The 26,352-nt window shown below is 42.6% G+C and overlaps 1 protein-coding gene across 1 annotated transcript; it reads left to right on the top strand.

The window, feature by feature from the left end:
- Positions 1 to 1,960: 1,960 nt before the first annotated feature.
- LOC137301789 (uncharacterized) lies at positions 1,961 to 26,283 on the top strand. Its single transcript, XM_067971422.1, has 5 exons — positions 1,961 to 2,022; positions 10,714 to 11,085; positions 14,876 to 15,001; positions 18,010 to 18,100; positions 20,140 to 26,283. Exons 1-5 carry the CDS (start codon positions 1,965 to 1,967, stop codon positions 20,408 to 20,410), a joined length of 918 nt encoding a protein of 305 aa, XP_067827523.1. The 5' UTR covers positions 1,961 to 1,964; the 3' UTR covers positions 20,411 to 26,283.
- Positions 26,284 to 26,352: the final 69 nt, after the last annotated feature.

Raw genomic sequence — 26,352 nt, forward strand, 5'->3', positions numbered from 1 at the left:
TTTATATATTTCACTTTCGACATGTGTAAATATCTCTGTTGCAGCATTCACAAAGGACACAACCCATGTAAACAAGAGAAAAGATGGCAATCCTGAAAGTGAATTTTAAAATACATCCGGCTGTGCTAGCAATACCCTGTAAATCTCTTTCATCTGAAAGGAAAGCTATGTTGTGTTTCGCACGTTGACATATAAAAGTTAATTACATAAAGTATTTTAGTGCATTAATCTAAAATCTGGATTTTCTCCTATTACTTCCTATGGAAACAAAGGCTGGGTAATTAAATACAATAGTGGCTTGTTGTAACACAGCGTTTAGTACAAGCCAGAGAGTACAAAGGACAGATTGTCCCACAAAACCATTATCAAAACAAATGTATACAGCATCCAGATTTATGAGTAACATTGTAAAATCTTGCACCCAATATTGAATTATTTTAGCCAATTGTTTAAAATGCACAGGTTATAAATAGTGGCATTAATTGTGACTTTGGCACTTATTTCAGTACTTAACTAATCCTTAAATACTAAAATATGAAAACTGTAAATACTTAACTGTGCAAAATACTTAGCTGTACAAAAGTCTAAATTCCCAGTTTTCTATGATCTATGTTTTAAATTAAAAGGAACTTGCTTAACTGAATTTATTCACTGTCTCAAAGTAAATGTAGATGTTTTGTGGAATTCAGATTGTTTATTATCCTTTTGTCTTGTGAACTTCAGCAGAGTTTGGTCTTTAATAGAAATGGGAAGGAGACTGGTCTCCTGACTCAAAGTTCAGGCCTCTCCTGTTTAGTGTTTAATATTGGTAAATGTCTGATTCAAGTCCTGATTGCTGAATCTAAGGTTCTCTTGGAAAACTAAATGATGCAAACTCAATCAGTGCACTTAAAATCTGAGTTGCCTTTGACTCATCTCTGTCTCGCTCCAGAACGAACTCCGAGTTTGGAAGTTCACTGGGCTTTAAGTAAGGATGCAGGCTTCAGTCCTGAACTCTATGCTCCATAAAACACGGCTGCCATCTCCCGTGTCTATTCTTTTCCGTGGCCAGTTGACAGTCCCGGCACATGGTTTTGCCTTGCTAGTTATGTGAGGATTGGCTGAAGAGTTTTGAAAACAAATTACTCCTGCATGCATGTGATTGTTTTATTTTAAACTGCACGAGGGTGCAAGCTGGCCACAAAATTCTCCCTATGGCCTGTATTAAAAAGTGCCATAGAATAAATGGGTAGCTTTCAGAGCTGACAAGTAGAAGGATATAATTGAAAGGGAATTTTTAATACCAAATGGTTCAATTGTACTTAAGAACTGATATGATATTTTATTCTAATATGTGCCAGTTTAGTGCAGTTGATAGCACTCTCACCTCTGGGTCAATGACTTGTGGCTTCATGTCCCACAGCAGGATTTGAGTGCACAATCTAGACTGGCAATCCAATGCAGGCCTGAAGAAGTAGTGTATTGTCAGAGATGCTGCCCTTTGAACAAGTCTTTAAGCCAAGGTGGAGGTTCAATATCCCATGGCACTGTTTGAAGAGGAGGGAATACTCCCTGTGTCCTAGCCAACACATCTCCCTCAACCTACATCACAAAAAAAGATAAACTGACCATTCATCTCATTGCTGTTTATGGGGTGTTGGTATGCAAATTAGTTTAACAACAAATTATCTTATTAGTGCTTTATTTACCAAGAAATTATAGTTTTGGTTCATATGTTTACCAATAGATTACGATAATGCTTCATTGGTTTATCAAAAGTTACAGCTTTAGCTAAATAAATTTATCAGCCGGCTATGGCTTTGGTTCATACCCATCTCTCCATTACTTTGATTAAATACATCACTTTTTTATTATGAGAAGGATTGCGGGATATATACGAATTTCTGAGATTGAGATCCATTTTATCTTTTTTCCTACAGGTCTCGATACACTGGAGTTTGCACATTCTGTGCGATTAAGAAAAAATGTATGGGTTGAAGAGAGAGCCTTTTGGTTGGCTCATTCTATGTGTGCTGCTGCAAGGTAAAGACTGCTGAATACTTGAAGAGGGGGGTGTTCTGAAACATTTAACAACAATTTACATCTATATACTGTGCCTCATATGGAAATGATATCTTAGAGTAGCTTACAGGTGCAGAGGAATCATAGAAATCATAGAATATTTACAGCACACAAGGAGACCATTTGGCCCATTGTGTCCGTGCAGGCCGAAAATGAGCCTAATCCCACTTTCCAGCACTTGGTCCGTAGCCATGTAGGTTACAGCACTTCAAATACACATCCAGATACTTTTTAAATGAGTTGAGGGTTTCTGCCTCTACCACCCTTTCAGGCAGTGAGTTCCAGACCCCCACCACTCTCTGGGTGAAAAAAGTTTTCCTCAGCTCCCCTTTAATCCTTCTACCAATCACTTTCAATCTATCCTCCCTGGTTATTGACCCCTCTGCCAAGGGAAATAGGTCCTTCCTATCCACTCTATCTAGGCCCCTCATAATTTTGTACATCTCGAATCACCCCTCAGCCTCCTCTGTTCCAAGGAAAACAACCCCAGCCTATCCAATCTTTCCTCATAGCTAAAATTCTCCAGTCCTGGCAAAATCCTCATAAATCTCCTCTGTACCCTCTCCAGTGCAATCACATCTTTCCTGTAATGTGGTGACCAGAACTGTGCGCAGTACTCAAGGTGTGGCCTAACTAGTGTTTTATACAGTCCCAACATAACCTCCCTGCTCTTATATTCTATGCCTCGGCTAATAAAGGAAAAAATTCCACATGCCTTCTTAACCACCTTATCTACCTGTCCTGCTACCTTCAGGGATCTGTGGACATGCACTCCAAGGTCCCTCATTTCCTCTACACCTCTCAGTATCCTCCCATTTATTGTGTATTCCCTTGCCTTGTTTGCCCTCCCCAAATGCATTACCTCACATTTCTCTGGATTAAATTCCATTTGCCACTTTTCTTCCTGCAGGCTATGGCTTTCCTCCTCACTATCAACCACATGGCCAATTTTTGTATCATCTGCAAACTTTTTAATCATGCCCCCTATATTTAAGTCCAAATCATTAATATATATCACAAAAAGCAAGATACCTAGTACTGAGCCCTGCGGAACCCCACTGGAAACATCCTTCCAGTCACAAAAACACCCGTCAACCATTACCCATTGCTTCCTACCACTGAGCCAATTTTGGATCCAACTTGCCACTTTCCCTTGGCTTGTACTTTTTTGACCAGTCTGCCATGTGGGACCTTGTCAAAGACCTTGCTAAAATCCATGTAGACTACATCAAATGCACTACCCTCATCTACCGTCCTTGTTACCTCCTCGAAAAATTCAATCAAGTTAGTCAGACATGACCTTCCCTTAACAAATTCATGCTTACTATCCTTGATTACTCCGTGCCTTTCTAAGTGACGGTTTATCCTGTCCTCAGAATTGATTCCAATAATTTGCTCACCATCGATATTAGACTGATTGGCCTGTAATTACTCAGTCTATCCCTCGCTCCCTTTTTAAATAACGGTACAACATTAGCAATCCTCCAATCCTCCGGCACCACGCCTGTAGCCAGGGAGGATCGGAAAATGATGTTCAGAGCCTGCATTATTTCCTCCCTTGCTTCTTTTAACAGCCTGGGATACATTTCATCCGGCCCTGGTGATTTATCTACTTTCAAAGATGCTAATCCCCTTAATACTTCCTCTCTCACTATGTTTATCCCATTCAATATTTCACACTCCTCCTTCTTAACTATAATGTCTGTATCGTCCCTCTCTTTTGTGAAGACAGACGCAAAGTATTCATTAAGAACCATACCAACATCTTCCGCCTCCACACGTAGGTTATCTTTTCGGTCTCAAATAAGCCCTACTCTTTCCTTAGTTATCCTCTAGCTCTTAACATATTTATAAAACATCTTTGGGTTTTCCTTGATTTTACTTGTCAGTATTTTTTTCATGCCCTCTCTTTGCTTTCCTAATTTCCTTTTTATTTTCACCCCTGCACTTTCTATACTCCTCTGGGCTTTCTGTAGAATTGAGTTCTCGATGTCTGACGTAAGCTTTCCTTTTCTGCCTTATCTTACCCTGTATGTTCCTTGACATCCAGGGGACTCCAGTCCCACCCTTTATCTTTGTGGGAATATGTTTACTCTGAACCCCTTGAATCTTCCCCTTGAATGCCTCCCACTGCTCTGACATTGTTTTACCTTCAAGTAGCTGTTTCGAGTCCATTTTTGCTAAATCACTTCTCAGCTTAGTAAGATTGGCCTTTCCCCAGTTGAGAACTTTAACTCCTGTTCTATCTTTGTCCTTTTCCATAACTATGCTAAAACTAACTGAATTATGATCACTACCACCAAAATGCTCTCCCACTGCTACTCCTTCTACCTGCCCAGCTTCATTTCCTAAAACTAAATCCAGAACTGCCCCCTGTCTTGTTGGGCTAAAAAAGTTCTCCTGAATGCAATTGAAGAATTTTGCGCCCTCTATACCCTTCACACTGTATCCCAGTTAATATTAGGGTAGTTGAAATCCCCTACTGTTACTGCCCTATTGTTTTTGCACTTCTCAGAAATTTGCCCACATATTTGCTCTTCTATCTCCCTCTGACTGTTTGGGGGTCTATAGGGCACTCCCAGTAGTGTGACAGCCCCTTTTTTGTTCCTTAGCTCAACCCATATGGCCTCATTTGATGATCCTTCCAACATATCATCCCTCCTCACAGTTGTAATTGTTTATTTAACCAAAATTGCCACCCCATCCTCCTTTTTTATCCCCCTCTCTATCTTGTCTGAAAGCATTGTAACCAGGAACGTTGAGCTGCCATTCCTGCCCCTCTTTAAGCCATGTTTCTGTAATAGCTAAGATATCGTACTGCCATGTGTCTATCTGTGCTCTCAGCTCATCTGCCTTATTCACTATACTCCTTGCATTGAGGTATATACCTTTAAGCATTGCCAAACTCCCTTGTTGTTTATTTTCTAACCTTTGTTTCCTCTGCCTTCCAAACTCACTTACTAATTTTCTGCCTTCCATCTCCAGTTGTGATTCTGTCCCACCTGGATCTACACTCAGGTTCCTATCCCCCTGCCAAACTAGTTTAAACCCTCCTCAACAGCAAACCTCACCACAAGAATATTGGTCCCGGCCCTGTTGAGATGCAACCCATCTGGTTTGTACAGGTCCCACCTCCCCAGAACCAGTCCCAATGCCCCAGCAATCTAAAGCCCTCCCTCCTGCACCATCTCTCCAGCCACGCATTTATCTGCTCTATCTTCCTATTTCTATACTCACTAGTGCATGGCACTGGGAGTAATCTGGAGATTACTACCTTTGAGGTCCTGCTTGTTAATCTCTTTTCTAACTCCTTAAAATCTGCCTGCAGGACCTCATCCCTCTTTCTACTTATGTCGTTGGTACCGATATGGACCACGACCTCAGGCTGTTCACCTTCCCCTCCCAGAATGTTCTGCAGCCGCTCAGTGACATCCTTGACCCTGACACCAGGGAGGCAACTTACCAAGCTGGAATCATGTCTGCGGCCACAGAAACGCCTGTCTGCTCCCCTAACTATAGAATCCCCTATCACAATTGCTCTCCTGACGTTTCTCCTCCTCCCCTGTACAGTTGAGCCACCCTTGGTGCTATGGTCTTGGCTCTGGCTGCACTCCCCAGAGAAACCCTCTCCCCCACCAGTATTCAGAATTGAATACTGGTTAGAGAGTGAGACACCTTCAGGGGACTCCTGCAGTACCTGCCTGGTCCTCCTTGTCTGTCTGGCGGTCACCCAGTCCCTCTCTGTCTGCACTCTCTTAAGCTGCGGGGTGACCACCTCCTGAAACATGCTATCCACAAAACCCTCAGCCTGGCGGATGCACTGCAGTGACGCCAGCTGTTGCTCAAGCTCCGAAATCCGGAGCTCGAGCTCCTCCAGCTGACGACACTTCCTGCACCTCTGGTTGTCCAGGGCATGGGAAGCATCCTGGAGTTCCCACATGGCACAGGATGTGCACTCGACGGGTCTGAGCTGACCGGCCATGCCTCGATTTATTACATTAACTGAACTTAACTGGAAATAAACGAAAGACTTAAAAAAAAGACACTCACCAGAAAAAGAAACACTCACCAGCTACCAGCCAATCAGCTCCTTCTCTTCTAACTGACGTCACTTTTGATCTTCTCACCTCTCTCCCTGAAGCCCCTCGCTCTTTATCCAATCCGATGCTCCGCCCCGAACTCCAACCAGGTCCGCTCACCTTACCTCAGGCGCTCCAGAGGAGGACAACAGGGAGAAACAGGTGTAATTTTGGGGGGATGGCGAAGGCTCGGACAGATGAATGAGGTATCCCTTAGAATCTTTCGGCACAGAAGGAGGCCATTCAGCCCATCGTGCCTGTGCCGGCTCTTTAAAAGAGCTATTCAATTAGTCCCACTCCCCCGCTCTTTTCCCATAGCCCAGCAAAATGTTTCTTTTCACGTGTATGTATACAATTCCCTTTTTAGGCGGCTTTTGAGAACAGCGAGAGAAGTAGCAAGAAAAAATGATTTTGGAAGAGAATTCCAGAGGGACAGGGACGTGGTGGTTATTTGCTGCAAATGAATTATACCGATCTACCTTAAAACATATTTGACTTTGTTTTATTTTAATCACGAAAGAGGAACAAATGTACCCACCCACTTCATACTGTGACAGATCATTGACACATTTGTCCATTTAAAGTCGGCTTAGTAATCCAATATCTAGTTACACAACTAAAGTCTTTCACTTCTGAGTTGCTTACGTTCATAAATGTCTTAGAAGTTCATGCTGTGGTTGTACTTCAGTTACTGAGATCTGCTGGCTGCATTGCACAATTAGCTGACCTTTATTATACTGCAGATTGATCTCAGTCTCTAACACTTGCACAGAGCTCCATTCCCCAGAAGCTAATTTTTAATGCTGGCAAAACATGGGCCGGAGTGTCCACTGTATCCCAACGTTGAAAAGATTCCATACAAAATTTTAAAATTTCCCAGGTGACCCAGTTGACCTGCCAGATCGTGCAGCGGACTGGAATTTTACGTCAGCCGGCGTAAACTCGAAATGTGAGATAGGCTGCTTGAGTTAGATTTAGTGTGCTCTGATGTCAGATCAGGATCTGAGTCATGAATTAAACTGTTACTTTTTACACCAATTCACACTGGAAACTGCTTTGCGTCAAGGCAAAATTACAGTATAACCACACCCTAAGATAAAGAGTTCAGCAGTCTCTCTAACATGGAGCTTTTATGGATCTGCGGGCACAGCCTTTCATGTCAGTTATCCCTTGGAGCAGTAAAAAACAATGGTGCTTTTTTTTGAAAGGTGAACCTCTGTTTTTAAAGCTTTCCCCTCCTATTTTATCCTTTTCATTTTAATCCTTGAAAAAATATTGCCTTCTAAGCCCTTTCTCCTCCACCTCTCCCCCACGGTGATCTGCTTCCAGGTCTTTGCTGTTGCTGCTCTTCTGCTGTCACCAAGAGGAGTATAGAGCTGACTCTTCATCTTCTCTAGGAAGTGCTTGCCTCCAATGAGTGCAGGAAGACTGGGAACTCAGCAGAACAGGGCATCAGACCCACATTCCACCACTGCTGGCATTGTGTGTTGACGCTCCAATGCATGCTGCCACCAAACCGTCTCTTTCTATTAATGCCCCATGTCACACACAATTATGGCCAACAAATAAGCAGATAACCTTGTCCCAGGCCTTCACCAGTGATGCTCTGAAAGTGGTGTTAGAAGGTACGGAAGTAGGTTGGGTTAAATGCCCTTCTGGTGTTCCTGAGAAAATGCCTGGCTTCTGCTTGAAGACTTGACATAATGACGCTGCTTAGATTGGTAACTCAATGCATGGGGATGGCAGCTGTAAACCCTACGTCTCTGTGGCATAGCATGTTGAAGTGCCACTGAGCCCCTGAAACCATAAGGCTTTGTTTAGTCTATTGACCAAAAACAAGAATAACTTGAACAGCTGTGAATGATCAATTTTGACATGAAGTATATTTAAAATGAATTTGAAAAAGTCTACAATTTATTTGTAATAACTTCATAATCATTTTAAAAAGGTGAGCAAACTAGTAGGAAATACTTTTGTGATTTTTGTTTTGAGACCATTGTCTCTGGATTCCCTCACCTGATCTGTTGCCTCATTATTCCACCATGTGGAAGATGCTCTCAAAATGGAGGTAAGCACCTCCTTTTAGTGCATAAGTGTTTTACAGTAAGGGATATATGGCCCAGATTTTGCTGCGGCAGGGCATCTAACGGTTAGTTAAACTTGCCCTTGCGTGTTTAGGTTTTTAAATTTTTGCATAGCAAGTTGCTGAAAGTGCGAGCTGATAATGTCGCAGCGAGGGAAACAGGGCGTCTGGGACCTGGGTGAACAGGGCAAGCAATTGGGTATCTCCATAACCAATCAGATTGAAGGATTGTGAAATAAACACAGGAACGACGGAGAAGGAAGTGTAATGGGTGATTTCAATGTCAAATGAGAAATAAAGAGGGAAAGAAAGATTGGATTAAGAGAGAGAAAAAATAGACAGAAAGGAAAAGTAAAAAAATGTTTTTAACATTTTAAATTTGACATTTTTTAAAATCTCCAACAACAATTAATATTTGAGGGAATGAGACTCCACACTTGTAATAGTTAATTTTCAGTTCCAGAGAGGTTGATTGGCAGTAATTAACAGTAATTACGTCATTAAAAGGGTACTTGCGCTTGTAATGACAAGACTTAACCTTCTGTGGCGAATTTAGTTTGTATCCACCGCGCAAATACAGCACCTTTACGCCGTTCAACGCATTTCAGCGGTGAGCCAGTAGCGGGACGCCGTTTTTGCGAAGCTAATGGTGGAACAGCACAACTCGGACAGCAACTTTTGGGATTTGGCATTTAACTGCGCGTCGGCCCTTTGCCTGAAGTTGCTGTACCATTCATTTACACTTAAATAATGGCGAGCGACATTAGCCTCACTGTTATTTTGACAGCAAAATCAGTGACCACGCTACCTTCACTGGAACCATAGAGTGTCATTCCCCTAGTGCTCTGTGTTTCTCTCCTACCACTTTTCACCTTGTTTTCCTTCCCCAGACAGTTTCCTGATTGTAACTGTATTGGAAGGAATGTCTGGTGTATTTATCGATAGCTGGTGTTCTGATTCCAAATGTTGTCAGTGACATCAACCTTCTAATCCCTGATGATATGTAGGTGTGAAATGCAGGGGGATTATGGAGCCCCACTGATCTCAGTTCCTTAATCAGATATCTTTGCAGAAACTCTGAGTGCCTTTCAGCAGGTAAGTGTCCAAGGTATGAAATACATGAGGATTAACAAACTAGTTATCAATGGAGTTTAGAAGATTGGTGTCTGTTGACAGCATTCCGACTCACAACACCAGGTATTGGTGTACCTAGTACTAGTTACCTAACACTTGACACATTGCTGCCTGGCTGAGTGAAAAAAATTAGGTGAGACGCCTAGATGTTAGGTAGCAGCCAATGCTGCAGACAGATAATCTTGGGAACTCAGAGGCTAAAATCTTGTAAAACAATTTAAAATGAACAATTTTTCTAAACAGTAGCCACCAGTTTAGTGCTGTTTTTATACAGTATTTTAAAAATATTTATTATTTTGAGATCACCAAACCCTGGATGGATTTACAGCAGAATCTATTTTCTCATGCTGCAGAAGTTGGCTTTGGGATGCCATCAAATTAAAGGGGCTCTGGTCACTGCTTCACCAGGAGGCTCTTCCATTAGCCAGATTTTCATTTATCAGCTGAACCTGTTTCATTAGCTCGCACACTCTGCCAGTTATATGTAATGAAGTCCTATCCTTATTGAAAAGAGCTGAGATTGTTCGAACCCTAGTGCTATATAAATTGGAACAGTGATTATTGTTAAAATGTTTAATTGTGAGGGTTGCTGGAGTACGAATTAACCTCCAGCTTTATCTGTTATGTCACATAACGTTAATGGAAATAAATAGATGATAGAAATTCTGGTGGCACCATTTCCATGGAGAATGCAGTGGGGCAGAACTTCACCTGCTGCTTTGGCTTGTCCATCACCCTGTCCCAAATCCTTGGCAAGGGGTCATTACCATAATAGGGTGGGCACCTATGCCAGTAGTGGTACTACAGGGATGCCCACCCCACCTTGGAATGGCAATAAATCCCTCTGGGATTGATTGCTGTTGGAAATTTTCTCGGTGGGATCCACATGTGGCCCAAAATGCCACTGACGTCTGCTCTCTGCTGGCGTAGGTGGACCTTACAGCAGCATATCTAGAGGGATTTCTGGTGTAGCCTGGGAATGTCCCCAGACATTCCCTCAAACTGGGGTCGAAACATCAGTCAGAGGGGCGGACAGAGAAGCATCCAACTGCCTCCCTTAGAATTTGCGGTGGCTGATCAAGAGGGTGGAAACCCCCTGGGTTCTTTCCCATCTTCTATTCCCTCAACTGTTCCAATACCAGAATTCTGTCCCAAGAAGCAGTGGCATTGTAGGCTAGGATGTCATGGGCTGGAATAACATTAAGCTTTCTGAAGCGAGAGAGGTGAATCATTTAGACTTATGCTCTTGTGTTGAAGAAAAAAAATCATGCTCAGTTTCTTTTTCCAACCCAAGTGATCTGCGGTTTACATCATAAAGATTATAATTCTTTTTAAGCTTGTACTTAATATTTACAGGAGTGGAAGTATTTATAATAAAAAGTTCTGACAATCAATGCTTGAAAGCCACTTTGGAAAGCGTTCGAGTGCTGACAGACAAGTGCAACCCTGATTCATTACTCCAAGACTGGGTGTGGAAACAAAACTGGCTTTTCAATCAAGGGACCAAAAGATGTCTTTCTGTAGGTCAGGCTCTCAATGTTCAAACTGCAACTTGTGAAAATGTGACGAGTCTAACGTGGAACTGCATCAACCGCCGACTTGTCCATGTGGACATGTCCTGGTATCTGACTGGCAATGGGAGTACGGTGTTTATTTCCAAAGAAAAAAAGAAAAGTACCAAGTGGAGGTCAACAAATGGTACAAGCCTGTGCCAAAAGGCCCATCAGGGTAAGAACGAGAAAGCGGAATGGACCGTGAGCTACTCAGCAAGGGAATTCAGATATTTTATATTATAGTCCTTTCTACCTGCATAACAGTCAATTGACCAACTTCTTGTTACATTGGGTGAAAATTGGGATCAAATGATCATGAGTGGTTCTGTACAAGATGGCAATTTAAATGTTCAACCTTCTGTTTGTGCTGAAGGTGATGGGATTGTGATATTTGTTACTGTTTAAGGTTCTTTGTACCATTTTATGATTCAATGGCTCGAGCACAGTTTCTGTAAGCAGATTGTATCCCTTATGATCTGAAATCTGCATGGACTCGGGCACTAGAAATGATTCCACTTGGCAGTCCTGCAACCGGATTAAATGTACTTTTGTGCTCCGATACCATGCTCCACTTCGGATAACTGGGAACAAAGCAGAGATGTCACAGGCTAAAAGTCACTCGTCAAATATATTTACATAATCCAGTTTTAAAATACCGACTGATATCAGAGTAGAAGGCTGCTTTGAGTTATAATATACAATTCATTAGAGCTCTTACCAGCCCTCCTTAACCTGCTTAAATAGTGTCAGGCACAGTGAATGCTTACAATCCAACGTCTAGTTATCCTTGGTAACAAAATATTGACTTGAGCTGTACCCCTCAGGCAGTAAATCATATGTAAGTCGAATGCTTATGGAGCTCTTTCATCTCAACAACTTTCAGAATCCAGCAAGAACCAAGAAACTGCAGAAAGACCATGGGGGTAATTTCAACCCTAAAGAACGGGTGGTTTGGGGGTGGGTGGGAGATAAAAATAACAGTTTTTCAAAGTGGGACCGCAACTTGGCTCCAACGTTAAAAGGGCAATGTACCTCATTGAAATAGTTGAGGTACTTAATTTTTTGCGGATTCGAAAGCTGAAGCAAATTTAAGATCACCTGCATGGGTTTCCCGTCGTTTCTGATTCTCGTCAGGTGAAAGCAGGCGAGAAGGGCAGGATCCATGAGGTGAGTGCCTTTATTGCACTGCTTGTGGGCCCAGAGGAGCATGAGTGTTTCATCCAGGCCCAACAAGCTCACCTGGTGCGATTGGAGCCCCGTGAACGGCCCCCGCCCCCCACCCCCCCTCGGATGGTAGACCTCCTCCCATCTCCGACTTTTCATCTGACTGCCAATCCGATCATCTCCCTGCCCCCGATCTTCTCCCAAGACTCCCTTCCCCCCCCCACCCCACATGTCGTCCTTGGCCCACGATCTCTTCCCCCTACCCCCCTCTCCGATTCACGGCTCCTTTCCATCCTGACAGGTAGCTGGCCTGTCAATTTGGCTGGCTGTGGCACGGGAAACCCGGAAGCAAAAATAATTACCTCCAATTGAGTTGCGAATGCAGATTACGACGCACTCATTTCACTTCCTGGTTCCCCCGCAAACATCTACCTGCCTGCTGGGTTCCCGGCTTTCATTAAAAATCATGCCCCACCGCTCCAAAAGATGAAACGGAAGCATGAGTTTTAAGCCAATAATACACAAGTTGAAAATGTGCTCCTTCATAGCTGTGCTGACGAGCATAGTTTAAAGCAATCTCTGTGGTTATAAAGTGGCTTACAAGCAAAGGACAGGGCATCTGCCAGATCCGCGTTGATTTTCCCTTCCATTTGTATCTCCTTTTCTTCACCTCCCGCCACCTCCGCTCCTGAAGATGTTGATTCTATAAGACCATAAGAGATAGGAGCAGGAGTAGGCCATTCGGCCCCTCGAGCCTGCTCCGCCATTTAATGAGATCATGGCTGATCTGATTTTTACCTCAACTCCATTTTCCCGCCCTTTCCCCATATCCTTTGACTCCCTTGCTGATCAAAAATTTGTCTAACTCAGCCTTGAATGTATTCAATGACTCAGCCTCCACAGCTTTTTGGGGTAAAGAATTCCAAAGATTCACGACCCTGTGGGAGAAGAAATTCCTCCTGATTTCCGTCTTACATGGGCGACCCCTTATTCTGAGACTAAGCCCCCGAGTTTTAGATTCCCCCATGAGGAGTAACATCCTCTCAGCATCTACCCTATCGAGTCCCCTCAGAATCTTGTATGTTTCTCACTGCTGTGTGGTTCCACTAGCAGACAGTTCCCTGGTGCCTCGCCCAGATGACCATTTTTAACGTGTGAGCTTGGACAGTGAATGTCACCATGGGCTCAATTTTAAAATGAAAGTCCGGGTGGGTTCGGGGGGCAAAGAAAATCGGAGAAATCTGAAGCGGGTAGGATTCCCGGCTCCAACTCGCTGAAGAATGCGCATGACCCAGAGTCATCTGGGTGTGCACGCCATTCCCGAACTCGGAAGTCCCACCGGCAATTAAAGCCAGCAGGACGATATTTAAACAAGCAAATGTACCTTATTGAGGTACTTAAGGTACTTAATTTTTGCCATATTGGCCACTTAAAACGATTTTGAACTTACTTGGGCGGCTTTCCCACGGCTTCCGATTCACGGCTGGTGAAGCCGGACTGGAAGGGCTGGATCAGTGAAAAATAAAGTTAATAAATCAAATAAAATTACATTTCCTATTGTAAAGAAATAAATAAACATACCTTGCAAACTATGTCACCTGTGCCCCTTGCTCCGATGTCCGATGTCGTCTCCCCCCACAATGTCCGATGTCTTCTACACACCCCCCTTCCAATGTCCGACGTTTTCTCCCCCCCGCCAATATTCGATGTCTTCTGCACACCCCCAATTCCAATGTCCAATGTCTTCTGCAAACCTCCTCCCTTCTGATGTACGATGTCTTCTCCCCCCCCCACTCCGATCTTTGTTTAACCCCCCCCCCCCACCACTCTCTCTCGCAATGGCCAATAAAGTCTCTCTCTCTCTCTTTCTCCCCTCACCACCTCAGTCAGGCTGGCTGCCAGGCGCGAAACCCGGAAGAGGCTTTAATTGGCCTCATTAGGGTTGCGATCAGATCACCGACTTGCCTTCCGGGTTTGGCGCCCGCAAATCACCCCCCTCCCCCGCTGCCATCTTGCCACCCTTTTAAAATTGTGTTCTCATCCAAGGGGATTATGATTTTTTTATCTCTCTTATTGCTAGCCTAGTGGTGCTGAGGCCAATAGTAACACCACTTAACACAGGCTGGGAATCGAACCTGGGGCTTCTCTGTTCCACACTGGATGGTGCACTCATGAACGGAACCCTTGAGGGAATTGTCCATTCAGATTCTGGGCAGTTGTTAAAAAAGAAAGATTTGCATTTATATAGCGCCTTTCACAACCTTAGAACATCCCAAAATGCTTTAGAGTCAATGAAGTACTTTTTGAAGTATAGTCACTGTTATAATGTAGAAAACACAGTAGCCAATTTGCACATAGCAAGGTTCCACAAACAGCAATGCGATAATGACCAGATAATCTGTTTTAGTGATGTTGGTTGAGAAATAAACATTGGTTAGGACACCGGGGAGAACTCCCCTGCTCTTGTTTGAAATAGTGCCACGGGATCCTTTACTACCACCTGAGAGGGCAGACGGGGCCTCAGTTTAATGTCTCCTCGGAAAGATGGCACCTCCAACCATGCAGCACTCCCTCAGTACTGCACTGGAGTCTCAGCTTAGATTTTCTTCTCCGGTTTCTAGAGTGGGACTTGCACCCACAACCTTCTGACTCAGAGGCAAGAGTGCTACCACTGACATACAGTTGTAATTGGTTTGCAAAGGGAGAGGTTGTGGCTTTTAGACTCTGTATAAAGATAAAACTCTAATGAATATTTTCTAATTTCACATTTCACTGAACATAAAACCCACGGATAACATCAGCAAAGACTCAAGTGTTAGCAGAATTTGAAGAAACCCAGGATAGGGCCGACAGCGATGGGAGTCAGAACAAAACGCAAGAGGAAGAAACTACCACAATGAAACAAACATCTAATCTGATAGAGGACCGTACGTGTTGTACTTGATTTTTCTTTATTTTTGTATATCATTTGATTAAAAAGCGTAGGATTGTGTGGACAGACCTTGTACATTACAAGCTGATGAACGATGTAATATTGTTAATGTTTGGTGGCTCAGACTTCAAGGTCACTTGAAAAATTAAAGGAGGAATATTCCTGATCAGATCTACAATTTCTAAAACCGAGAAGTTAAGGTCTGCAATAGTTAACTGGTCTGAGAATGGCACCAGCTGAGAGCGTCTCAGGGCCGGCAGATCTAAGTTATACCGCTGGCTTCATGTCACTTCTCTGCCCAGTGCAAATGGATCTCTGCACACAAGTGCTTGGAGACAAGCACAGAATTCCACTCAGAGGCATCTAACGTTGGTTAAACTTTAATGTCAGCCAACCTTCCCTGCTAACACTAGAGAGATTTAAAATGAAGGGTTCATTTGCCCCTCCTTTTCTCACAAATTTACTCCCATCTCTCTTCCTCTCCTGAAGGAGTCAACTCCATAATGGAGAATGGTTCCATGCACAGCGGTCACCCTGTGGTATAACTGATCTATAAAGAATAGTTAATTGGCATGTCCAGTCACTCCAAGTTCAAAGTATTCACCAATTCCCCTCCCCCCCTTGTCTCCCATCTCCAGGTTAAATATTTAACCAATATTTATTGATAAAAAGATTATCTTGCAGTGAACGGGTTTTCTGCAGCAGCTGTGGAACATCCTTTCATGAGAGTGGATGTGATTTGCTGGTCTGCCGGGGGCATCATTAGTGAGCGTGTCCATCAGGCTAATTGGAGATTGCTAAAATACAATGGGCAGGAAATACACAGCAGGTTAGTTAACATCTGCAAGAGGAAAGCAGGGTTAACTTTTCAAGTGGAGACCCCCTCATCAGAATCGTTAACCTGTCTCTTCTCTTTAAAGATGGCTTTATATTTCCAGCATTTCCTTTCCTTTTAAACTTCAGATTCCAGTTTTTCTTGTCACCCCTGGCCAAAAATCGATTGTGCTCTGGATGCTGATCTCGAGTTGTTGTTCAGTTCTTTAAGTAGGCCCAATGAGGTTTCCTTGATGGATAATCAATGCTACTTTATAAAGTGAATCTTGGCTCCAGATCAGGGATAATTACTACAGAATTCTCCAGTCTGCCTGCTATTTACTGATGATATTCTTAGCTGACACATGCATATTTGTGTGAAATGTCAATTCATTGGAAGCTGAGCTGTTTGACACAAAATTATTCTACAATTGCAAATGTTAGTTAAAGTCATAAGCTATGAGAGACAAGAGAAATGAGGGGTAATATGTTAAAAGTTAGGAGTAAGAGGCGTCAATCAGGATGGCTTTAATCATGGAATGAGTTACCAAAGAAGGCCGTGGAAACAAAAAATATAAATGAGGCATCTGTGAGAGCATCTCATGAGAGAAGGGATTGTGGGAATTTAAAAAAATTAATTCTGGGGATTTGGGTGTCGTGGGCAAGGGCAGTATTTATTGTCAATCTCTATTTTCCCTGAGAAGGCAATGGTGGGCCTGTTTGCTAGGCCACTTCAGAGGGCAGTTAAGAGTCAACCACATTGGTGTGGGACTGGAGTCACGTATAGGCCACACTGGGTAAGGACGGCAGGTTTCCTTCCCATTAATGAACCAGTTGGGTTTTTACAACAATCTGACCGCTTCATGGTCACTTTTACTGATACCAGATTTTTATTTCCAGATTTTATTTTGAAAATTAATTTAAGTCCACAAACTGCTATGGTAGGATTTGAATTTACACCCTCTAGATTATTAGTCCAGTAACATAATCGCTACACTACTGCAGATAGTAGATGGGACTCAATCAAAAAAACGGAGGTTTGTTGGGCCATGTATCCTTTTGTGCTCCTCAAACCTCTTATTTTCTTGCTTTCAAACACTTCCACTGCTGGCTGTTGTAGATATTACTGTGAATGTGGGGCTGCCGTGCATGGGTCTCAGCAAATCCTATTTATAGGATTTCAGGGTTCTGATAATGCTAGAAATGCACATGAAGGTTCAGCAGCATCTGACAGAGAGAGGACAGGTTAATGTTTTGAGTGTAGTACCCTCATCAGAACTAAAACCTGGAAGGTAAGTTAGTCTCTCAATAGAATGAACAAGATGGAGGGGGAGTGGGTGGAAAGATGGAATAGAACAGAAAAGGCTTTGTTGTTGCTTCTTTCCCATGTATTGTTTCCACTTTACTTGGCTGTTTTCATGCCCCTTTTTTCCTTTAATGCCTGTGTATCATCCATTGGTTTTCACTTCTTTCAAATTTAACAAAAAACCTGTTTGTAGCCATTCCAACTGTTTCTCTGTGGCCGAACTAACCTTTGACTTCCATCTGCTCTCTTTCTTCTCTTCTTCATTTTGTTCAGTCCTATTAAGGAGCTCTCTTACCTTCCAGCTCTGATGAAAGGTCTGCACCCAATGTGTTAACCTATTTTTCTCTTTTCAGATGCTGGCAGACCTACATAATATTTCCAGCATTTGCACTTTTCTTCTTTTTATTTGTACTTTCAAGATTCTGGTGTGGTTTATGGTACAGTATTCATCAACAGCGTTTTAAAGGATTTTGTGATAGTGCAGTGTCTTGGAAATGCACCACAAAATGCTTTGGGGTCGAGAGGCACCAACTGGTGCACCACAATTTCCACCTGATGATATCCTGATGTCAGTGGATTGTGGAGAATGCAGGCCAGGCGTTTTCTCATAAATGAGGAAAGGAAAATTTGAGGGATGGCCACCGTGGGCGGTTCTTCAGGAACGTCAGTGGCCTGTTACTGAGCAGAATTGACAGTGCTTGACCATATGGTCATCCCTCAGCCAAGGCATTGTACTAAAGACCTACTAAAGCTAGACATTTCTGCTGGTCAGACTTTAGAGATTTCTTTGTCTCCAGGTACCACATGCAACAAACAGTGATTCCATTGAGCAGATTACCAGCTATGCTTGTATAATTTGATTGAAATTCCTCTATCTCTTACAGCCACTAAATGGAACTATTCTATATTAGTGCTTGCATTCGTGGCACTGTTCCTGGGATTCCTCATTCTGGCATTAAGCTCTAGGGCAAACAAGTAAGTCAGACTTTGCAGTTTTCTTCCTAATGTATTGAGTGACATTTTGTAAAACTTTCCACACATTTCTGATTTCTACAGTAAAATATATTTGTAGTTGAAAGATGTTCATTCTGAAGGGTGCATATTGCAAATAATAATCTTTTAGGCCGCGATACTCAAGCTCAACGTCACGAGGTTCTATTAAGCAGGTTCACCAGCAAATTGTCCTGTTTATTCATTGCTTTTCTCTTCCCCCATCTGTATAAAAATGTTGATATCAAAATCTAGACATAAATCACTAAGAGGAAGTTAAAAAGCATAAACAAAAGATACAACATTTTTAACAGATTTTTAAGGACACAGAGAAGGAGCGAGATTAGAAAATGCATTAAACCAAAACAATAGATGCTAAAAAGGATGTCGGAGATGAAAAGAAAAACATTGTTGATTGTAAATTGTAATATTAGGATGTTACAGTAAAAGATTAGTTGATGCGTTCATAGTAGGCAAATATTTCTTTAAAAGTTGAGTGATGCTGTGGCATTATCATGTAGCAGGTTTGGACACCGATTAAAACCTGCTGTGCTCAGCTGCTGATCTGACTTGCATTAGGTGGGGCTGTGGCATCTCCCTGCAATGGGAGACACTCCCCCACCCACTAAATGAGGCTGAATCAGACTGTTTACAATGCCAGCATTCTATTCGACTCGAAGCTGGGCTTCCAACCCATATATTCCCCGTCACAAAGAATGCTTACTTCCACCTCCGTAATAACGCCTACTTTCACCCCTGCCTCAGCCCACCTGCCACTGAAACTCTCATCCATGCCTTTATCACATCCAGACTCGACTATTCCAACGCTCTGCTGGCTGGCATCCTATCCTCCATAAGCTTCAGCTCACCCAAGACTCTGCTCCTGGTGTCCGTTTCCACACCAGCTCCCACTCACCCATCACCCTGTCCTTGTTCACCTATGTTGGCTTCCAGTATCCCAAGGCCTCCAATTTAAAATTCTCATCCTTATGTTTAAATCACTTCATAACCTTGGCCCTCCCTATCTCTGTCACTCTTCCAGCCCTACAGTGCCCCCCAACTTCTCCGCTCCTCTGACTCTGACCTCGTGTGTATCCTTCCCTTCCTTCACCCCACCATTTCCAATGGTGCCTTCAGCCATCTAGGTCCCACGCTCTGGAATTCCTTCCCTACACCCCTCTGTCTCTCCACTTCTCTCTCCTCCTTTAAGACTCTCCTTAAAACCCATCTCTTTGAGCAAGCCTTTGGTCACCCCTCCTAATATGTCCTTTGTCTCGGAGTCCATTTTTGTCTGATTGCGCCTCCGTGAAGCTCCTTGGGATGTTTTTCCAAGTTTAACAGGTTATATAAATGCAATTTGTTGCTGTTGGAAAGAAGGGGTAAGGATGGCAGTTACAGGAAGTAGACAATGTATCCTCAAAGGACTCACAAAAGAGGGACAAAAGTGGCCATATGTTCTAACTATGAGTAATAAGCGAAATAATTTAAATTGATTCTTATTGAAAGAAGTGAATGATATGTCCTGTCCATTATATCCTGTAACGGACTCTTTCAGGAGTCCAAGTTTTTCATGTTCACTGCCCTCTCTGGAAGACCAGCCCAAGTGATCATCACTCTTTGTGTGAAGAAGTTCTTTCTGATATCTGTCCCAAACTTTCCTTTCACCAGCTTGATCTATGCCCCTTGATCTAGTATTCTGGCATAACTTGAAGTGGTGCTCCAGATTAACCTTATCCATATAATTTACCATTTTGTATACCACTATAAGGTGCCTTCTCAGTCACCTTCTGTCAAGGCTAAAGAGCCCCAGCTTCTTCTGACATATTTTGTAACTCAATCGTTTGATGTGAGGGAGCAGCGTCGTGTAAAAGGAAACCAGAAAGTTATATGATTCAGTTGGCAATACAGAGATGAAAACTGTTCACATTGGACCCAAAGAGAATAAGCTTGAAGGGCTTTTCTCATTCATGTTTTATACACTTGGCCAATACCCACCAGTCTCTTTTATCCCTTTGCTATTATAGGAAGCGAAAGATCAAGGCACTGAATGAAGCAGAGGACAAGAATGCAACAGAGAAAGCGTCAATAAAGAAGGCAATGATGCAGTATGCAGCTGAAGCTGACAACTCTGCAGAGACAGACCAGATGTTACAGACCAACCAGGCTTACATTTCCATGAACTCGGTACCGAGTTCTTCTCCAAAAATCTCACCCAAACCTGGAGAGATCATGATCGAGTGGAAGGATGGAAATATAAGTACCCTTTTCATGGATGTAAAGGAAGATGATCTGTAACACCCCAAGTTACAGGACAGAGCTCGATGTAAAGGATTTCTTTTTAAGATAAAAAAAAATGATTTTTGTAAAATAGTTTTAGTAGATAAAAGGACAAATGGACAGCAAGCTGGCTACAGAACAGAAAATAGAGAGTAGGAGTTAAGGGTAGCTACTCAGACTGGCACAAGGTGGGAAGTGGTGTTCCACAGGGATCGGTGCTGGGACCACTGTTGTTCATAATTTACATAAGCAATTTGGACTTAAGAATCGGAAGTACAATTTAAAAATTTTGCGGACAACACCAACTTGGGGGTTATTGTTAATACTGAGGAGGACTACAACAAAATACAAGGATATTAATAAACTTGCAGAATGGGCGTAATTGACAATTGAATTTCAATATAGATAAGTGTGAGATGTTACATTTTAGTAGGAAAAATAAGGAGGCCACATACTGCTTGGATAATAAGTCTAAATGAGATGGAGGAGCAAAGGGATCTAGGAGTACAGATACACAAATCACTAAAAGTATCAGGTTAATAAGTCCATTTTAAAAAAAGCAAACAAAGCACTAGGATTCATTTCTAGAGGGATAGAATTGAAAAGCAGATAAGTTATGTTAAACTTGTATCGAACCTTGGGTTAGACCACACTTTAAAATTATGAAGGAGTTTGATAGGGTAGATGTGGAGAAGAAGTTTCCACTTGTGGGGGAGACCAGAACCAGAGGCCGTAAATATAAGATAGTCACCAATAAATCCAATAGGGAATTCAGGAGAAACTTCTTTACCCAAAGAGTGGTAAGAATGTGGAACTTGCTACCACAAGGAGTAGTTGAGGGGAATAAGCACATGAGGGAGGAGGGAATAGATGGATATTTGATAGGATTAGATGAAATGGGTGGGAGGAGGCTCGTGTGGAGCCTAAACGCCGGCATAAGCCATTTGGTCCAAATGACCTGTTTCTGCGCTGTAAATTCTATGTAGTAAATCTAGACATGTTTCAAATGGAGAAAATTAACCCATTTGTGCTGGCTTGTTGCATATAGAGAAGGGAGATTATCCCTTTTGCCCTAAGTGGTTTATTTTTATAGTTTCAAAAACATCGGCAATATTACATCTGTTTAAACAATCTGTAGCATTTACAAGACTCTATCCTGGTTTGTAACCAGCCTGCATTAACAGCATACATCTAGTCTACCTGTGCCGTACCATCAGGCCTGGGCTGTGGCTTCCTTGTAACTGGCTCCATTAATAGGTTGTTCCCAGGTTAGCTGTGCCTGGGCTATGTTAACGAGCATGCCTGCTGCAGCCTGCTTGCCTCTGCATGGCCAACATTGATATTGGGCCGGATCTTGCTGGAAAAATAACGGTGTGTTAACGACACACGCTGATATTAATGTGCAGATCAGCCAGCAAGTTGGATGGATTAAGACATTTGCCGTGAGTTGATCATCTCCAGAACTTGCTGGTCGATTTATGCTCCGACGTTTGCTTCGCACAAGCTGCATCTCGGCCTTAGCCTCCCTGTTAATTTTAAGAACTTGCTGGATTTGCACATTTATTGCCCATCAAACATGCCGCAGAAAGTAAAGTCTGGTAATTAAGAGCGTAAGTACCTTTTTAACGACATAATAATTGTTAATGCAATGCCAATCAACCTCTCTGGCCCAGAATGGGGACAATCTAAACTGATCAATCTCAATCCTGCATGTTAGAGATTTTTAAAATGTCCAATTTTTAATTTTTAAATTAATTTTCTTACTTTTCCTTTCTGCCTCTTTTTTCTCTTTCTTTTAATCCAGTCTTTCTTTCCCTCTTTTTATTTCTGTTTCTCTACCTGATTTGACTCTAATTCACCCTCCTTCTCAATCGTTCCTCTGTTTCTTTCTCAATCCTTAAAGCTCATTGGTTAAGGACATACACTGTTGGTCTCACCGTTCACTAAGGTCCCCGATGCCCCCGTTGCCTTTGCCATGCCGTTATCAGCTCGTACTTCCAGCAAGTTACAGCACAAATAGTTTTTGAGCTGACAGGTGCAGAAAAAAGTCTAACAGCGCATGCCGCGCGCGGGATGCCCACTCCAGCAAGATCCAGTCCATTAGATTTTCTCACTTGTAAATGATTGTTGGATAGTGTAAAGATGCATATAGAATGGATTTATTGCATTAATGTTAGAACATTATCCAACAACATAAATAACTTTAGTTAATGGAAAAGGAAAATCTGGAAGGAGAAGTTTTAGCACAAAATATTCCCTGTCTCCCCAGATTCAAAAATATTAAAGGTGTGGGGTATATGTTGTGCTGTGCATAAAGTTTAAGATTTTTTTTTGGTAACTAGTGTCAGATTAGTAAAAAAAATTTCTATAACTTTACTATTATGTTCCTATGTTCGGAAATTACGTCAATTTAATTACGTTTTTCACCCTGCCTCGGAAACTTGCTATTTTCAGTCTTTGCATGGATCCTGTGTCGCTCCAGTGATGTGCTTTATGGGGCAGCCTATGAATATCCCAAAGAAGCTCCATTTATGTTTGTGGCAATTGACCCTATAGACCAGCCTTCAGGCCAGTCTGGAAGCACCTATGCCAAAGTGTTCTAATATTAGCTAGGTACAGCTGTGTACTCAGTGTTTATTAATAGTTTCCAGCTCAGCCTCCAGGCTGGTCTCACAGGAATTGGCTCGGAAATAAGAGGTCTCACTCTTGGATGCATCTGAAATGGCAGGCCCCTTATGTGAAAGATATCCAATTGAATTAACAATATCATAACAGGTAACAGATACCATTTTAAAGCAACTTAAAAAAGGGAGGAATACTTTATATCCTCCTGCAGCTTTTCCTTCTTTGAATTTGTTATTTATTTAGCAAACTTCCTGCATGATTTTATGTTTGCGATATAAAAAAGTACCATTTTTAATTTAAATAAACTTCAGTCAACAAATTTAGTTGAATGGAACAACATGGAGCTAGTTGTGCTTTTGTTTGAACTATGAAGGACCAGCAGGTCCAGGAAGAGAATATTTGGTTACTTCTGAGTTCCAATTAGATACATAACACATTAAAGCATTCTGGAATTTACTGGAGCCATTGTGTGTGGAAATTACAGGCTTTATACTATTGCCTTCAAAAACAGTATCATCCCGTGACCAAAGTTGAGGAGAGTGATGCCATTCAAAACCGTCTGCAAGTAGATGGACTAAGAAGTGGCAGATGCCACTTAATGTGGAAAAATGTACAGTTGCACATTGGTGCAAGGCCATGATATATGCATGCAGTGAATTGGTCTGGTTTTGAAATAGGCCAGTCAATTGTGGGATTTGTTTGATAGACAGGAGCCTTCGCTTATAGAGAGAACTGTGCCAACATTTGTCCTAAACAACTGGCTCCGTTGATTAAATGGATATGATGAGGTATTTTGTGCAGAGGCAGTGGACATGATTTAAAAACTAAAGCAGTCGCAAGGTCAGTTGTTGCTCAATTCTTCAGCACTAAGGGGGCCCTTATCTGCAGGTTTAGCATTGCTGCAAAGCCGTTTCTGCTTTGTACCAACACTAAAATTACAGAATAAATATAGAGTCAGGATCAAGGTCCAATTCCACTCCAAAGAGAAATGGTGTGAGACTCCCTGTAAGGGGGACAACACTTTGGTTTGACACTGGATGGAGCATTACTCCAATGTTTGTGTCAAACCAGGTTTAAAAAATGTCCCTTAGACATCCCAGGAGCTTTTTAATCTATCTGGAGTTATGATTAGACACTGCCACCCATGCGTTCAAAACATTTCAGGGCCAGAATTCTAGGAGTCCCTCTCCGCTAGTGGAAGTGTGGCAGAGCAGAACCCCCACCTGCACAGGAAGCAGACATCAAATGCCATCCCAAATCCCAGGGTTGGGCTCATTTAAATAATGATAGCGGACCACCCGTTCCTGTGAGCGCACTTCAGCAGCACCCTCGCCAGTCCGCTGGTTTATGTCGGAGCGTCACACAGGGAACTCCGAGCCCCATCCCAGGCTGAAGGCAACGTGACTGTAGTTTAGTAGTTAGCTCCAAAGGGATCAATTTGCTGACATTTTAAAAGTAATCAATCCTCTCTGGGATCAACTAACTTTCTCTAGGGACCTGCTGGGGCCTTTCCAAGGTACTCAATGGAACTCAGGTTAGTTCTCAGCTGGTGGGAGTTTGTTGAAACCTTATAAGAGGGTAAAGGCGGAATTCCTGGGCTAGCCCAGAATTCCCACAGGCATGCCCCCTTGATGTAAGGGGTGGGCAGAAAACTTGCCCTCTTCCTCCACCCACTGGAATTTAAGGCAGAATCCCATCAGAACTGCGTTCTACCCCAAATTCCTGGTCCTTCCAGGTGGTGGACTCCTTTTCCACCCTCCCCCAATCCAGGAATTTTGGGGCCTTGAACTTAACCACTGGGAGAGAGCTCTGTGCGTGCATGTAACCATGCGTGAACTCCTGCACAGGAGCAATGCACTTCCTGCTAAGCAGTATAAAATGGGATACTGCTTGGCTGGAACCAGGACTGCAGGACTCAGACCTGTCACTGCAGTGAGAGTGCAGCAGTAATATTGTTAATTTATGAAATAGGCTGCCATCTAGTGCAGCAAACGCAAACTCCAAGCATTTAGAAAGGAAATGGACCAATTGCTGATGTAACAGGAAGTATAGGGGTGTTCATAAGGCACAAGGAGAAGAGAACTGAAAACTGGTCAGGACAGGTCCTGCAAGAGGATCTAAATGATGTGGGGGTGGTCTGAACAGTCTTTATTCATTCTCCTGTTCCCAGATCATGTTCCAATGACGGTTATAAATCAATAACTCCATTTATGTTAATTAGACTGATCGTTCCCCACCCCACCCCATTTTCTCCCCTGATGCCTTATCTTGTCCTCACCCAATGTCCAGACATATGCAGTTTCCATCAACGGTCACTGGCTAGCAATCAGGAGTGGGAGTTTAAGCTGGTGTTCTCTTTTCCAAGCCTGGCACAGTGAAACCAGTTTTAGCTTCCCCAGTACTGCCGTCATTGAGACCTCCTGAGACATGGAAACATAGAAAATAGGAGCAAGAGTAGGCCATTCGGCCCTACGGACCTAGTCCGCCATTCAAAATGATCATGGCTGATCGTTTAACTCAGTACCCTGTTCCCGCTTTTTCCCCATATCCCTTGATCCCTTTAGCATTAAGAAATATATTAAACTTGGGGCCTTCACCCACCGGGGAGCTTCAGACAGAAATGTGCATAGATAAGTAAATTAGGAGCACTAATCATTTTGAAAAAGGGAGAAATAAATAGATATCTATTTGATCTGATTCACTGAGCTCATAGAACTTAAGGGTACATTTTGTATGTTGCTTCTGGGATTTGAACTACAGTCTGTGGTGATACACACCAATACTGCATTTCAGTATTTGACAAGACACTACACCTTGGACTGATAGAATGCGGGTTTGTATTTGGGGATCTCTGATATGCCGGCACTGGTGTTTATAGTTTCTAGTCATTATTTGGGATCTCTGATATACCGGTATTTTCTCACATGGAATGTGAGTAATACTAATTTCCTGTTGTTCACCTAACACCAAAAGAATGATCTGGGAAGAGACCTGGCAGTAAGTCACTTACCTGCTCTCTTGGCTGAGGAAAGGTGCACAGTTCAGGAGCTACTCAAAAGGGGCAAGATAAATATATATGGGAGAATTTTTTTTAAAAATAGTAAAATTATTTTGGATGCTTATTAATCCAACATTATTGTCAAGTGCTAAGTCACAAATTAGCTTCTGTTTTTGTCCCCTATAATCCAGTGAATGATTAGAGATAATTTTGGAAAGTTCGTTATCCTTTCTTGCAAACAATATACTGTAAATAAAAAACATGATTTAAGAAATGATGGTGCCTTTTCATTTCACTGATGAGACTTGAATAACAGACATCTGGTGTTATGCACAAA

The sequence above is a fragment of the Heptranchias perlo genome, chromosome 34, assembly GCF_035084215.1.
Source record: "Heptranchias perlo isolate sHepPer1 chromosome 34, sHepPer1.hap1, whole genome shotgun sequence".
NCBI classification, from domain to species: Eukaryota; Metazoa; Chordata; class Chondrichthyes; order Hexanchiformes; family Hexanchidae; genus Heptranchias; species Heptranchias perlo.